Source organism: Pteropus vampyrus, unplaced genomic scaffold (assembly GCF_000151845.1).
Source record: "Pteropus vampyrus isolate Shadow unplaced genomic scaffold, Pvam_2.0 Scaffold137, whole genome shotgun sequence".
NCBI lineage: Eukaryota > Metazoa > Chordata > Mammalia > Chiroptera > Pteropodidae > Pteropus > Pteropus vampyrus.
In genome coordinates this window covers 1,360,225-1,376,903 of record NW_011888918.1, presented here as the reverse complement: position 1 = coordinate 1,376,903, position 16,679 = coordinate 1,360,225, and the positions used below count along the sequence as shown (strand labels likewise).

General features: G+C 40.8%; 1 protein-coding gene across 30 annotated transcripts in view; it reads right to left on the bottom strand.

Moving 5' to 3' along the window:
• MICAL3 (microtubule associated monooxygenase, calponin and LIM domain containing 3) overlaps positions 1–16,679 on the bottom strand; it is a 188,579-nt gene that overhangs the window by 91,544 nt on the left and 80,356 nt on the right. For 25 of the 30 annotated variants that reach the window (XM_023535148.1, XM_023535149.1, XM_023535160.1 and 22 more), the window contains 10 exons: positions 15,086–15,343; positions 14,618–14,733; positions 13,539–13,665; positions 12,003–12,099; positions 9,797–9,944; positions 7,558–7,754; positions 5,908–6,020; positions 5,748–5,810; positions 5,128–5,301; positions 3,530–3,613 (listed from right to left, as the gene is read on the bottom strand). In XM_023535148.1, coding sequence (XP_023390916.1) covers positions 3,530–3,613; positions 5,128–5,301; positions 5,748–5,810; positions 5,908–6,020; positions 7,558–7,754; positions 9,797–9,944; positions 12,003–12,099; positions 13,539–13,665; positions 14,618–14,733; positions 15,086–15,343 — 1,377 coding nt within the window. Of the gene's footprint in view, positions 1–273; positions 373–3,529; positions 3,614–5,127; positions 5,302–5,747; positions 5,811–5,907; positions 6,021–7,557; positions 7,755–9,796; positions 9,945–12,002; positions 12,100–13,538; positions 13,666–14,617; positions 14,734–15,085; positions 15,344–16,679 lie in introns of all 30 variants that reach the window. The other 5 variants (XM_023535153.1, XM_011367764.2, XM_023535167.1 and 2 more) reach the window with 2 other exon arrangements.

The following is a 16,679-nucleotide window of genomic DNA, read 5'->3' as shown; positions in this document are numbered from 1 at the left end:
GGCTTTTGGACCTCTCAACCTAGTTTGTGATTGCACAGTTGTATTCCTATGACTAGATTAAACCACAGGGTTTGAATGTAATATGCATGATACTGAGGTCCAATTAGGAATTTGCTCATTTGTAGCAATAAAGGTTGCTTCTGCTACAAATGGTCTATTTTTTTAATAGTGATCATTGAAAAGAGAGAATCCTGATTTGGTCTCTACCCCAGCCATCTACACAGGCAGGCAGGAAGACATAAACAGGACAACAGAGCATGCAGAGAAGGTCACCTGCTGGCCGCCAGGCACCCGACAGGGAGGTGGAGCAGGGGGAGGAGAGAGTGTGATCACTTTTTTGGGGCAGGTCCGAGAACGCTCCTTTTCCCGTCGCTTTTATACCAATAGACACAAACAGAGAGAACACTGGTGAAACAATGGCCACATTTAGGCTGGTTCTGGAAGGACCAAGGGGCATTTGCCGAAAGCATCCCAGAGGCCCCCTTTCCTGCCTCCATCCTCAACAGCAAGTCACTGTATGGTCAGGGAAGGTGGTGTGTCGCAGCCTGTTGTTGGCCTCCAGGTTGGACTTGCACTGTTTATTAGATGCAGCTGGTCTTAGGGTCAGACTTGCAGTATAGTACTTCCAAAATGCCAGGGATTAGGGTATTCTGCTCAGTTGGTTATATCAGAGAAGTTGGGAGACAGAAGAAATGGGCTTGGTTGTAAGTGGAGAGAGAAAGGACACACAGGCTGCCATCGCGAAGGGGACATGGAGACTCTCTCAATGGCTCACCACCTGTATACCCAACAGCAGCAGAGCAGCACTCTCCCTCAGGGCTACCTATGAGAACACTCTGCCATTGCATCCCTCTGCTCAGTCTCCTAACTCGACACTCAAAAGGTTCTAGAAAACTACCAAGGAAATACAAGAAAGTGCAGAAAATAGGATATAAAAATTAAACATCTTCACCACCTGAACACCAAACCTATGTCCGTGGATTGCCTCCCCATCCTGCCCCTCTCCATTGCAATCCCTTCCTTGCGAGTCTGTCTATGGTTTAAAGAACCCTGCAGTACTTAGGAAACAATCGCATATTCCTAGTCAGAGGAATCCTCACTTCCTCGTGCCCAGATGACCATGTGGGGCAGCACACAGGTAAAGCCTGGGAGGAGAAACAGTTCTAGAAGTTGCGGGGTCAGGGAAGCAGCTTCCCTGTCTGCTCCCACCTCACATGACAACCTACTTCCAAACGAAGGCTGGATAATGTGCAGTTTGCCTGTAGGATGCACTTCTGAGATCAAAAGGCAAAAGGGTGGGGAGGGAAGAGTCAAAGTGTTTACACAGGAAAGTAAAAAAGAGAAGTCACTGGCAAGCAGCGGTGTTATTCACTTCCTCTTCATACTATGACCTAAGTTAAAACTAGTCCTGGCGCCAACTCCGCCATCACTGTTGTGCTTGCCACACCCTCCTGCCTTGATCTGAACTACTTCACAAGAAACACAAAGTGAGTCATGATAAGGTGCCGCCAGTCAGCCCCTCATTCCTAAAGGGAGATAAAGGGGACCAGCAGTCAAGATGAGTCAGAAGTAGGCTCCAATGCACCACTGGAGCCCTTCTATCCCTAAGTTTCTGTAGCATCTGGCATTACCCTCCAATGTTCTATCTTTTAGGAGATAAATTTACAAGGCCAAGATTAATGAAACCATCCCTGCTTTAGTGATGAGAAAAAATTATATGTGAAGATAATGCATTTCACATGGATGTAAGAACTGTGAGTGATCGTTCTTTCACACCCAAGTAAATTTACAATTCCCAACTCTATACAACATGAAGCATACAACCATCTAACAGGATTTTCATTGCTCATAGTTTCTCATTTATCTACCTAGCTACTCTGTCATTTCAGTGCCCACTCCATAAAACTCAGGTTTGAGTTTAATGGCTCTATTCTGCTGCCTGTATGGCCTAGAATATTCTACTTCATTGACTATGGTCATTTATTATCCAGGTGACAAGCCAGCTGTACGTCTCCCATGTAGCACCCCACACAAGGTTGGAGGTGAGCAGATGCTTCATAAACAGGAGAAAGACAACCAGGCCCATAAACACTAAGCTCCTGACATCCCTTCAGTACAGCCCCATCAGGCGAGGGGCTGATTTGGCAGTCTTCATGAGGACAGGGGCCTCCTTGGGTGGCCCAGGGTCCTCGGGTCGCACTTTCTGCTCCTAAGACTTCCTGGGGGCAAGCCTACCCACAGCTGTCCAGGAACATGTCACTGACAGTCATCTGTTCACTCACCTACATGTATTACAACTGACCTCCCTTCCTCTTTGTTCCTCCTATCTTAGGGTACCTTTGTAAGTATTGTAAGAATATAGTTTGGGGGAATCTTAGTTTAGAGTTGACTTTCCCAATGAGCAGATACTCAACTAAAGATTACCTTTCAAAATATACCTTCCACCTAGACTTAAAGGAAAAGAGTAAGAAAATAAAATGGAAGTGAATTTCCAGTGACCAACTCCCCCTCTCTTCCCCACAGAGAAACAGGCAGCTTGGCTTCTGTTATGAGTTTGGACATTGTTCCCAAGCTTCCAACTCAGCCTCATGGGCCTTGCCTTTGATGTGGCATATTATTAAAAGAAAGGTTATAAAGGAACATTTTGCCTTGAATATAATTCAAATAAAACCCAACTCGCCAGCACCTCCCAGCAACTGCTGTCACTCTATGGCACAAAAGGGAAATTGAGAGTCAGTTCCCTTGGCTAAGAGTCTTAGCCCTCTCAGAGTCTTAGCCCTAAATGATACCAAACCATGTAACAGCAAGTCTAGCTGCACTCAATAGAGCAGGAAGATGTCAGCGTGAAGTGGGCGAAGTACAGTAGAGGCCTTCAGTCCCTCTGATGGTTTCCTAACCAAGTGCCATTCCCCCTCTTTCTGTCCCATTCTGTATTGCTTAGGAGAAGCAGCTTTCCAGGAGATCCTGCAACTACTTTAGTGACAATTTCCAAAATTAAATGTAGACAAACATCAAGAAAATACCCATGATCATCTATATTCAGGGTCTGAAAAAAATAGAAATAATAGTTCAAAATGATTTCCTGGATAACAGTTTCCTACTTAACATGGAAGGCTCCACTGCCCCAATTCTCAGGCTTGCCGAATTCAGGGTTCTCTTTCCAACAGTCATGAGGACACATGTCAGCAAAAAGTCAACTTGAGACAAAGGTTATAATAGTATAACCCTAAAGGCTAGGGTACCTGAACGATTTATCACACAGCTTTAGTTAGTTCAACACCAAATTAAGAGCCCAACCTTCTAAATGGTTTCTCAAATCTCAAGGAGTTAAACAAATCATGCAATAAATCAGTATTGTTTGTTAAAACTTTTCCCTAGAGTCACAACTCAAATGAGCACAGAGACGCCCTGCCTTTGTGAGCTAGGGTTCTAAAGCACAGGCCTCAACCCTGGCTGGCTTAAGAGGAAGAGCAGGGTGGGAAGGCCCAGGGAGGCAGCACCCATTCTGGTTCCTGGGCATTTCCTTTACCTGTTTCCACTGAGGGGTGGGAGCAGGGCAATCCTGCTCAGGTAGGCAGCAGGACGGCTGGCTGACCCCACGCTCTTGTGTCGGCTGTGACACACAGGTCAGGTATGGATGGGGGAAAGGACATGGAGACAAAAGAAAATAAAATACATTAAGGTAGAAGACATAAAAAAGGTACTCGTGGAGGACAGACACAAATCTATGAACTGGAGTGATGGCGGTGGAGCCATAAAATTAATTCTTAGAAAGTTACACTTATAAAGGAAACGAAATACTCCATCCCCCAAATCAAAAGCAAATGCAAACAACAACAACAAAATAAAACAGAAGCTGTAATTCTCATCATTCTTTTCCCCAGCTCAATGCTCTGAGCCTAAAATGTTAATTCTTTTCACTCAAAATGAAAGCAACCATCTCAAAGAGAACTTTCTGTAATGGAAAGCATTCCAGCCTTCCTGAAGTGGGTAGGACCTGAGGCTGTAGGAGCTGTCAGGTAACCTCAAATGTTTGCCAACAATACTATCATCTTCTCTGTGAGCCATAACCAAAGACTAGATGTGAGAAGTTAATTATGGCCAGACTCCAAGCAAAGTCAGTGAGTCAGTGCCCCTTTTACCCTGTGCGTAGGAACAATGACTGATGCATATGGAGAAGATGAAGAGAGAGAAAAAGAATGCAGAGGATGGGCTCCCTTTTTTCTGGACTCGCTCTCAGGCCATCAGGGAGTTTTATAAGAAACTTTCAGTGTGAATTTTGAAATCTCAGCACCTCCTCTTGCAAGAAGTCTTAGTGACTTTTAGACATACAGGAGGAGAGATGAGATCAAACAAGGACATCGCTTCAGACTCCTATCTAGCACTCTGAGGCATGACTTAGGATGCAAGCAAGTTAGTATCCATGAAGAATCTTTAAAATGAAGATAGCCTGGGAAAATTATCTGCAACACACAAAAGAAGCTTTATAATAAGGATGTTTATTACCTCTGTACTTTATCATGAAAGATGAGAAACAACTGAAACATCCAACAATAGAGGAAGAGTTAAGAAAAGCATGGTATATACACACGCACACTGGACGATGCTTGCAAAAATTTTGGAACAACATGGGAATATAACCAAAGTTATATGAAAAAAGCAGAATAGAAAAGTGTATATTAAGAATGGCCTCAACTACAAAAATAAGAATGCACTAAAAAAAGACTGAAAAGAACTGTAACAAAATATTAATAGAATTAGAGGTGTCTTAATTACCTTTATTATACTTCTCAGCACTTTTCTCAATAAGCATGTACTTCTTTTATAATTTAAATGTAAACATATGCATATGAATAGGTATATTGACATAAAATTTAAAATTCCTCTGCTAATTTTTGTCACAGACACCTCAGTCATGAATGGTGAGTATAAAGCAGTGCAGAAAACATGAGGAGCCTCTGAAATGCTCTTGTCTGCCACACTCACATAGGGGAAATAGCAGACACCAATCTAGAGCCCGTGAGTTCTTGGGTCTGTGACATACCCCGTGTGTCATTCAATTGAAAAGATCTTTCCTTCCTATGTGGCCAGACCAAATGTGGATGGAAGGTGTAAGATGGGGTTTACCTGTCTCCTCAGGCCAGTGGACTGTGGAGGCGCATTCTCTTCAAATTTGGCCAGCAGCTGGGTTGCCATGTACTTCACTTTGTTCTGGTTGCCAAGAGCCACATCCATCCTCCTGTCCGTCAGAGTGCTCACCAGCGTGGGCCTTCCTCCTCTGCAGACCCGGGGCGCTTCCTCCTGATGAATATTGACACCCCCAAACCAGCCTCTGTTAGAGAAGCCCTCAAATGCCCTTCCCTCAAAGAAAAAGTACAGCCAGGGCCTGACATAGTGGCTGGTATTTCTGACTTAGGTTGAGCTCAACAACTCTTCAAAGTTCTAATCTCAGGATGGAGTATAAAAAGGTACTCGAACTTTTGTTGGTGGTGTCATATCCCAGGAGAGCCACTGCCCTTTGCCAGATGTGTTATTCCAAAGAGACAGGAAAGTCCTGGTGCACATGTGTGCGTTTGTTCCCTTGGATGCTCTCCAAAAAATTAAACAAAGGCAAAAGCATCTGCCCATAAAAATTCTCATAAAAGATGAATATGAAAAGATCTAACAAAACTAATTAGGAAATTAAAGATTTCGGACAAAAAGAGCAATTCAGTATAATCTTCCAGCAAATCCCAGAGAATTCTCACCTCTTCCGATTGACTGGTTTTTCTCCTTTTTCCAGCACCATCCAAGTCCTTTTCTTTTTTATCCTATACCAAGAGAGGAGAGAAACTGCATTATTCTAGTTACTATGCCTTGCCATTAGGTTTGTAGCTGGTTAAGAAAAATAACCACTCTTCTATTCACCTTGGGAGAACGCTTCCGAGAGATGGTCTGCCCAAGTTTGCTTAGGAAGGAGATGGGGGATTTCGTGCTGGCTATCAAGACTACTTTCTCCTCAGCATTCAGGTCCAAGGCATCTGTGAACAGAAAGTAATGTTCAAGGACAGCGTTGGAAGGGGCCTCAATGTAGTGACCAGAACTACCCTCCTTGCGATGTCTCCTAGAACCTCACAAAACTTTAAAGGTTCATGTGCTCTGACAAAAGCATGAGGAACTGAGAAGGAAATTTCACAAAGAAAACGCCTACTTAGGTTTGGATATTGAGCCTTCTCTTTTCCATCCACATAAATAACACCAACTCTTTCCCAATCCAATTCAGTCACAAAAACTACCACTTTTGCTTTTCAAAAGCTGAAATCCATCTGTGATTGTTAGTTATAGCCGAGTGCTGAAGCCCTCATCCTTATGATAAGAAAATTTCAGGGCAGAGGGAGGTCGTGTAGCTTCAAGTCATTGGTTTTGGTGTACGCAGACGCCATGCACATAGCTGCACACTAATGGGAGCGCTCCCTGAATGTGTATGTTAATGTAGAGTTATGGATTTCTGTTGTTAAAACTGTATATCTAATCAAAAAAAGCCACGGACATCTATGAGAGTACACAGGCTGAAAGACACTGAAGAATCACAAACTGTGGATGCCAATGTTTTATTAGTAACAATAGTCATTTTAAAAATAATAATTGAAACTAACAATATATTGTTAACATTTAGTATGTGCTTCCATTTGACATTATTCTTAGCATATCATAATCTAATTTTATATATATATATATATATTTTTTTTTCCATCTTACAGATTGGGAAACTGAGGCACAGGAAGATTGAGTAACTAGCTTAAGGTCGAACAGGTGGAAGTACCGGGACATAAACCCAGGTTGGGCACCATGGTTAACACTCTTAAGCATTATGCTATATTTACTCCAAGAGAAACATTTTTTTTGGTAGCACATTGACAGGCTGAGAGTCAAGGAAAGACTTTTGGAAAATGTTAAAAGGTAGGAAAGAAAGAGAACCCAGAGAAGGAAGAGATATAAAAGAAAGAGAATGAGGCCAGTCCAGTGCAAGATCACAGAAGCCAAGGAGAAGGGTCTTTCAAGAAAAACGACATCATTCCATAGTGCTGAATAATGCAAAAAGCCAAGTGCAAAAGAGATGAGAAACGATTGAAGAACGTGGATTTGGTGATTCTAAATGACTGTGGAGAACAATCTGGCAGAGCAGTAATGACAGAAGTCTGATTGCAAAGTGTTACAAAGTTCAGGCAGTGAGGAAGTAGCGCATAAATCACTTTTTCCAAAAAGGTTCTGAGAGAAAGGGTATGAGAAGGTGGTGGAGTTAAGGAAAAAATTTTGGATAGGAATAATTTTTGCACATTTATAGATAGTTAGAAAGATCTGAGAAAGAATGAGTGTTTGAGAACACAACAATAGAGAAGGGAAAAATAATGGGGCAAAGTTCCAGGGACTTACCCTGATAGCTGACCAGTAAAAACAGAGTAAGCACGACTTGCTTTTGGGGGTACTGATGAAAGACATGTTCAGAAGGAAAGAAAGAAAAACCAGGTAACAGCAGAGGACACAGAGGACTACCACACCAGCGCCTGCAGCCCTTACCGCTGGAAGGGAGTGAGTCCTTGAACATCTCGTAGAACTGGGTCAGGTACATCACCATGGACAGCTTGTCAGGCTCCCCGACCGAGGCCATCTCTTTGCCTGTCATGATGGGAGAAATGCCCAGTTCCTTCTCGGCAATATCAAAGGCCAGTTGGTTATTCTTCTCCACGTTTTGCTCATCCAAAGAATCAAAATCTCTGAGAAACAGGATGAGGAAAACGTATCAAGATGGGTTGCTTGTCCCCACACCAGAAAACACAGTATCATGGAGTCACCATCTTTTCTTGGTCATTCAGCTAAAATCCTGTGGGCAGTGCCTCACTGAAATCTGAGGGCAAAACTGAAATGTAAATCACCCTCAAGAAGAAAGAATGATTAAAGATCTACCCATTAAGGAAAAAAGAGGAGGAAAGTTAAAAAAACTACCTTCATTTTTCTAAGAACATAAATTTCTTATTAAAATGTAAGCTCAAGGTCAGGAACTACCTTTAATACGTATTCTCTTGCATCTTGTGTGTAACCTGTACGTATTAAGCTAATGTTCAATAATGATAGAAATTCTATTTGGATCAGACTGCTTCTAAAGGCCTGGGACTACTACTCACAGTATCCTTCGGATCTCACAAGCTGTTGATGTACTAAATCAGCTATGATAAATTTTGCTCAGCCTTCTACTTGGAAAGGAAATTCCAAAACTTTCCTCAGAAGATTTTTCGATTACTAAATTTCTTTAGTTTTCCCAAGTATTTAGATTAACAAACATTTCTGAATGGGTTTCAAGTTTCTTGCTATTCAATTAAGTAAAGACTGAGAGCATTCTTCTTTAGGTGATTTAAGATTAACTGGACAGGCCTTACTTTGTGTTAACTACTGACTCCACAGCAGTTTTTCATTTGTTTAAATTTCCTCTCTCTGTAGATTAAGGAGGCCTCATCCCGAATGAAGTCACTATAGTCTAAACAGTACCAATACTGTGTACTGCTCTGCGTTGTTCCTAGAAAATCTCCTAGACCTTTTCCAGGCAGCCTTCAGTCCATTCTAACAGAGCTGTGTTTCCTTGCTCCATAATCACCTCTCCACCCCACCTGCTGGGTTCTCTTCAGTTACTTCTGCCTTCATCTTTTTTTTCCCTGCCTTTCCTTGGGAATAGAAATGAGTCACCCGGCCCTTCTTCTAAAGCACTTCTATGCCATTTCTCACAATCTTTCTCAAGCTGCTCTCTCATCATCCCCAGCCCCTTTTTTGGTGGGGTGAGTCGATGCTACTGTCACTTACTTTTCACCAACTAAGCATGAACTAAGGGAGAAGAGCATGGGGATCACTTACCTTTAGCCAGGCAAATCAGAAATCCCCATTCCTAAACCACACTATACAAGGCTGTTATTATAGCTCTTGCCTCATTAACTTATAACCTAATATAAATAAGAACAGTCTTTTAGGATTCCTTAAGTGATCATTAAAACAAAACAAACCCACAAAAATTGGGCCCTTAAGTGGATCTAATGATAAAAGGACAAACAGCCAAAATAATTCAACATGCTCTGCTTCTGTTTCCAAATATTCTTGTTGGGCTCCACAGTAACAAATGCCCAAGGGAGAAATTTGAGAGCACTGGTCACTGCAGTTGACCTGGGGTCACCCTTTTGTACTGATTCTGCACTTAGGTGAGTAAAGAATGACCAAAAGAGATGTTTACTGGTATAGGTGAGTGAGGCGACCTGAGTTTTGTGGGCTTGACAGAGTATATTTGCAGAAAGCAGAGTCTTAACAAAGAGGTAATACCAATCAACCATCATAAATTGGGTAAGTATTCACTGTTTTCTGTTATGTTGGTAGTGACATCTGCCTTCAGCCAGCCAAATGTTCTCGCCAAGTTTTCCTTATGACCAATGCATTTGAGAGAGAGTTGGCTGAAAGAGTTCAACCTGCAGCCAATAAACAGTTTTCCTTTGTGTGAAGTTAACAGGCCCCAGGTGAGTGTTAAAACGAGTTTTTGACCTTCAGAATGCTCTGATTTTAAAAACTCAGCTAATCATTTCTGGCTTATCTATATAATGCTCGACATTCAGAGTTTTAAATATAACTAAATCAAAATTAATCACTGCTTTCTAGAGAATCTTACTATTCTCATTCTACTATTCTCATTCTAGGAAAAAAGAACAAAATTTGGCTACTTGATAGCAGGGTTCTCTGAGCTCCTTAGGGAATATAAAATAAAACACGTTTGGTCACGACTCACATCAGATCAGGACGGTATCTATGGATGATTGCACACAGGGCCAGGCCACTTTTCCAAGACATAGTGAGATCTGTCACATTGACCCCTGCGTAGCCATCTGTTTGCCTTTGGCACCAACCCAGCAGTTTGCTTGAACGAGCTACAGACTCTAAAACAACAAAATAATTATTAATGGAAGTATGGTCACCTATAGGATTAATATGGGATACTCTTTGTAGTACACATACCCAGTTTGAAAAGTTACTGAAGGTAGGGATAACTGGTTTTCAGTGCAATTTTAGGTAGATGAGAAGCTACCAATTTACCCAGACTCTGAGGTCAGTGGCTATCCTCCCAACAGAATGATAACTCACGGTGGGGGTGATCTGGACCTACTCCTGCTCCTGCCCTTCATCCCTGCAGCATTCCTGAATACTGCCTAAGATGGGAGAGCGCCATCTACTGAGCTGTCGCCTCACTGGCCACAGTTCTATTTCCCTGGAGAGTTGCTAGGCAGCTAGCTAGCTGAGGAAGCTCCTTCCCTTCAAAGTTAACATTGGGAGGATTAAAGTAGAAAAGGTTCCATTCTATCTAGCAGCATATTAAAATAAACCAATAGTACATGAAGCCTTGTTCTTACACTTTCCAAGGTACAAGCAATTTGCAGGATTACACTGGCAAGGCCAAGGACCCTAGACCAGAATGATTCCTCAGGCCAGGCTTGGCGCTCTGTATTATAAATGATCACATCTTGAAAACTGAATATGTAAACACATACACTTGAATGTTTCCTAGTTCATATGTTGTCCAAAACATAAAGAACCTTTAAAAAGAAATCTGTTGTTCTTAATTGTATTAGAAGAGCTCTGATATGGAGCATTTAGAAGAATTTGTAAACTCTTGTGTCCAAGAAAGTCTGTTCTTTACTATATAGAGCTGAAAATATCTAACTTTATACTAAATTATATAGTGATTTGTAAACATAATGAGATAAAAATCACATATAAAAATCCTGTTTCCTTTAAGTCTTTCGATCCAGTATGTATTGAGTGACTTCAATATTCCAAGCTCTAAGATAATAGTGAACAATGATAAACTCTCTGCTTTCAACATGACACCCAGTGGATGAAGATGAAACGTTTCCAATGCCTGATGGCTGTCACATCCACCTTGATATCCCAATAGCATGTCAAATTCAAAATGTCCAAAACAGAACTCAAACCTTCTCGCCTTCCCATTTCCTTGTTCGGATTGATGGCAGCACCATCCACAACTAACTCTTGACCCCATAGTGCAACCAAACTGCCAATGCTCATGGACCCTGCCTCCTTAATATTCTCTCTTACACATAATTATCATGGAATGACAAAATGGCTACCATTTTGACCACCCACTATATGCCAGGTGTCGTGATAGACAAGCAATGCATGTCACAGAATCTTCGTGACCATAATCTGAGGTAGGTGTTTGTTACCCCTATTTCATAGACAAGGAACCAAAGTTCAGAGATGCTACATAATCTTTTCAAGTCCAGTCACTTTACAAATGGCAAATCTTTGACTGGGACCCAGTGATGCCTGGCCCCAAAGTCAAAGTTCTTCTAATTATGTTCCACTGTCTTCTCTCTTCTCCATCCTCAACATCAATACCAGATTTAGGCCTTTACAATTGTTAGCCTATTGCAATGGCATTCCCCTTCTTCATCCCATCTTACAAATATAGTTATACTCATGTCATACTCCTTTAAAACAAATCTTCAGGGGCCCTTCAATATCCCAAGAATATGGAATGGCCTTTATCTTTATCACTGCATCCTAGCAATATCATAAGACTCAGCTAAAATGCTACTGCTTCTTCCATAAAGTCTTCTCCCAAAACCTAGCTGGCATGTGTGTGCCCAAATGTTTTCATTCCCTCTTTCTTTTTCTCTCCCAACAGCATCTGTACCTGGTTTCTCAACCTCAACATTATTGGTTATTTTTGGCTGGGAGCTGATTTGTGCACTGTAGGAGGTTTAGAAGCATCCCTGCATGCCAGTAGCACCCTCCCCCAGTCATGACAATCAAAAATGTCTCCAGACACTACCAAATGACCTCTGGGGGGCAAAATCATGTCTGGCTGAGAACCACTGCCTTACACAGTATTGTACACACTAACAGCTCAATGAATAATTAAGACTTCTCTAAACAGGTTACCTGCATCTCAAAAGGCCATTACCAGAACTCACCATTGCGAGTCAACTTTGGAGTAGTTCGGGAATTTACCAGGTTCTCCATTTCCAAATGAATATCTTTTGTTTCTCCAGTATCATATAAATGGCGCACCTGGAAGAAAGTTAAAAAGCCATAAAGAAGGAAAATCAAACACCAAGTAACAAATTCTCACCTAAGAGCAGAATGAGTGAAATGAAAGGCTGGGAAAGCAGGTTGGACAAAGTTTAGATAGAAGTTATGATGATAACCTTTAAATCCTTTCTGGAATGTGGTAAGGTTACATAAAAACATACATATTAACAATAAGAATTTATGCTAAAAATTAGCTACTCAGCCACAGAAGTTCCTCTGATAGTCTCTGTTGGACCTTTTTTAAAAAGAAGTTTACTTTTTTAATGACAATAGATATAGTAAAGTTTAATCCATTTTTATAAATGAATGTACCCATATAACTACAACCGAGATCACACTTTAGAACATTCCTAGTCTCAAAGTCAATATCTTGTTCCCAAAGGTGACCACTATTCTGATTTCTATCACCAAGGATTAGTTTTGCTTGTTGTTTGAACTCTATGTAAATGAAATTATACAGTACATATACTTTTGTGAGTGGTTTCTTTTACACATTTTTAATGTCTCTGAGATTCATCCATGTTGTGGAATGTAGCAATAGTTCAGTCTTTAATATTCTACGATTAATTTATTAATTCTACTGATGATGGATATTTGCCTGTTATGAATAAAGCTTCATGAATATCATTTTATGTTGTTTGGTACTCATATGCACTTGTGTTGTTGGTATGTTGGACCACTAATGCAACTAACAGCTGGTTTCATGACTACTTTATGAACTTATCACACACAAATACGGAAGGCCTACAGGTGTCAACTTTGGGTAGAAAGCGAATAAAAATCACACTAGAACGCAGGCAAATATTTGAATGGGCTGCTTTCTAAAAACTAGTGGGCTCTTTGGGATGACTATGCTTTGTAAAATGTCATTCTCAATATACTAATAAGGCTTTAGACAGCCTGAGAAATAACTCAGTACAAGAAAATGACCAACAATATATTTTACTTGTAGTGTCTTAGGTAGAGAGTGAGCCTCTCTGTAGGTAGCAGGGATGATTACCTTCATTTTACAGAAGAAGAAACTGAGGTTCAGAGAAAGTGAAATGACCTGTTCAAGACACAAGTAAGTGACTTGTAGTGATAATGCAAGTGGAAGTCACATTTCTTGACTAGGGAACAAGTGCTCTTTCCCTACGACATGTAATTTGAATTAGAAGCATGGGATAAAGTCCTGGATCCATCATTTTTGTCACGTTTGATCTTCTTGACAAGTCTTCAACAACTCTCTGCTTTAGCTGCTCAATCTGTTGATGGAAAATAGTATCTACTTCAGCCAATTCAGAGAGACATCTACTTGGATCTACTTGAAAGAAGTGCTGTGTATATGTTTTGTATTAATAGACACATTTTAACATTTCAGAGGTCTGATCAATCCCAGAAAGGATACAGATGTAGATCACTGACTAGAAGGCTCTTACCTGGCTTGGTCGGAGGAAGCTGACGTTAATATTGGGATATCTGGTGACAGGGTCTATGCTGTATTGACTGAAGTTTTTACTCACATTCTCAGGGGTGGTCTGAGGCAGCAATCTATAAATGCTTTCTCTGCAATAACATATAGCAAGGTACTCAGAACAGTGACAAGTACCATGAACATCTCCTTCTCCTTGGAGAATATTTCTATTTTTTGACAGTCCCCAAATTATCTGAAGGATATGACAAATCCTCATCCTTGACGAGTTTCCTCCAGTCCCACATCAGCTCTTGTTTCCCATTCTTACCAGCTCAATGATTCTACAGACACTGGCCTGGTTAAGGGCCAACAAGAACAGCAGGTACATTGCTATGGGCAGGGATAAAAAGCCTGATGCTAATTTAAAAGGCAACTAATTTACTGTTCTGTTTTGTTTTTTAAAGTATGCTAATATTTACTTTTTAAGAGAATTGCAAATGAAAAAAGAACTTCCCACCACATTTATCCAAGGTACCTTAAGTAACACACTTAAAAGGATATCAACCAACAATTTTATCCAGGAAATCCTGTTTACCTAGTTTTTCTGGTCAAGGCATTTGGTCTTTATCAGAAAGCAAATCGTAGGATTCTTAACTCATTTGCTATAATCTGCTTCAAAATATCTTACAATTGAAAGTTTGAGAAATGTTTATAAGTAGTTTGGTGTTTTCCTTTGAATTCAAAGTCACTTTTCATTTCTTCTCTTATTTTAGTTTGTCTCTTATTATCACACTGATTTCATTAGTATAAGTCTTTCTAGTTTAAGGACAATGTATTGTTTTTATGCACTTGTTTCTGTGCCGGTCATAAAGGAATCAGATACCATCCATCAGCAATAAATTTAATTGGAAAGGGATAAAAAAAAGCACTTAAGAGTAGATAATCTAAGTTTCTATGATATCTTGAATAAATATTTTGACTTTCCTCTCTTAAATATGAAAACATCTTTAATTAAGAAATGGAGAGAGAGAAAAAAAGAACCTATGCTCTGCCTGAAGAGCAAACCACTCGTCACAGAAAGGACCCCCGGCTACTTCCCATTACCTCTCTGCCAGGACTTCCAAGGGGCTTGTTCCTAGAGACCAACTTCGTACCATCCAGGCAGAGTCCATAGCAGCTAGAAAGCCCCGGGCAATTCCTGTTCCCATTGGCCAAAAAGGCTATCAAGGAGATATAAAACAAAGAATTAAAACAAATTATCTTTTAAAAGAGGAAAACTATACTAAAAAACTAAGAAAGTATTTGCTGTTGAAAGTTTTTGGCAACTGTTCAGATACTGGACTTCTCTGCTTCACAAACTGGTAGAGGGGAAAGTCACAAAAGCTACTGCACTTTCATCCTTAACTTAGCAAGTCTGGGATCCCCGTGGCCTGTAATCATTTCCTACTTCCTGATATAACGCCTATAGGAAGTTCACCTATGCTGTACAACGTTGTAAGACACTCACTCCACAACTCGGGTGCCCAGATTTGTTCCCAATTACTATTAAGTGCTGCCATCCTTAACACTCACCTCTAGGAGGCTGTCCCCAACAAGAGCCACTAGTAACTGGTGTCCATTCTGCTCTCGCACCAAGGCGGCATTCTCGGAGGCGTACATACAAGTGAAGTCAAACATGGCCACGTCAGGTTGCCCATAATGATTGATGGCAAAATCCAGAGATGGCAGTTGCTGTTGGGTGGAGAAGTCTGCTGCCTCCCTGGCATAGTTCAGCAGAGCCTCTTGATCCACATTCTCCCGGGAAAGCAAGAGCTCTGTGTCAGCGTAGTCCTATCTCCAGAAAGGGAAGAGGCTCGATGAAAAAGCCCAGGTACAAGCCTAGCCAGCCAGAGCCACAGTACACAGAGCAGACATAACCAAGTTTTTCATGGCCTTTCCCTTCCCCTTAAATTGATTTCATTTTCTAAAATAACTCTTTTACACAAATTAAAAAAAAGGGGGGGGGGCTATTTTGAAAAGAACACAGGCTTTGCTGCCTAAAAATAGTTCTGGCTTTCCCATTTACATGGAGCGAGTCACTACTTCTTTGATCCGGTCCAATCTACCTCACAGAGTTGCTCTGAATAGTAAGTTAAATAATTTATGGGATGGTAGATGGTAAACTAAAAAAAAGCATTTTATAGTTTATGTTATTATCAGCAATCATTATCTTTTGGATAGCAAATTACTTTTAGAGACCTTATGAAACACTCGGACTTGCATAACTCAACAAACCCAAAGGAAGAACCCAAAGCTTCAGTGCCAAAAAGATGTGGAGATGGGAGCAACAGTAGCCTAGGAGACTGGGAAGAAATATATTAAAAATGGAACAGAAGTTTTAAAAATAGTAAGATTCTGAAAGCCTCTATAGAACCCCATAAATGAAAAAATAATGAGAGAAAACGGGCCTTTCATATAAAAGAGTGAAGAACTTGATTTTTTTGTTTTAGAGGTTCCTGGCATAATAGCCAAGACTTTATCCTTCTAAAGTGGGGCTTATGGTTTCCAAGTGTCCCTGATCGTACTTTCAGCTACCACTACAAGATGTTAAAAGACAGAATACAAATACTCAAGTTGGTCCTCAAAACAGTGTTTGCTCAACATTAAGTGGCCATAATGGATTTAGTATTTAGCAACACACATGAAAGGCATGGCCCTTGCCCTCTGAAAAAAAAATAAATAAAAAGGAAAAGTAAATCTTGGCATTTCAGACTGTTCCTACATATTTTCAACTGATAACCATAGTCCTACCTAAGATGGTAGTCTTAACTCAGTCCCAAGGCATACCAACAGGCTCACTGGCTATTTCTTTTTATCAAAAATGCTTTATCAAAGCATCCAACCAAACAAATCTTGCTTATGCTCTTGGCAGAAAGGGCTATACACACACTACTGGGTCTTGTTTCTTCTTATAGACATAAAGGGCCACAAGGTTGAGAAACAAATACAAGGTAATGGGTGGAAAGGAGATTGTGCTGCAGATACATGCTCATCAGCGTGCCCCCAGTACTGCTCTCAGATAAAGCTACAGTGGATGCAATTCAGACTAAAGTGACTGGACTCATTATCATCCTGCAGAGACAAAGGATGTCCTGAAATTCAGCTATGAGTCTGGTGGGAACTGTGC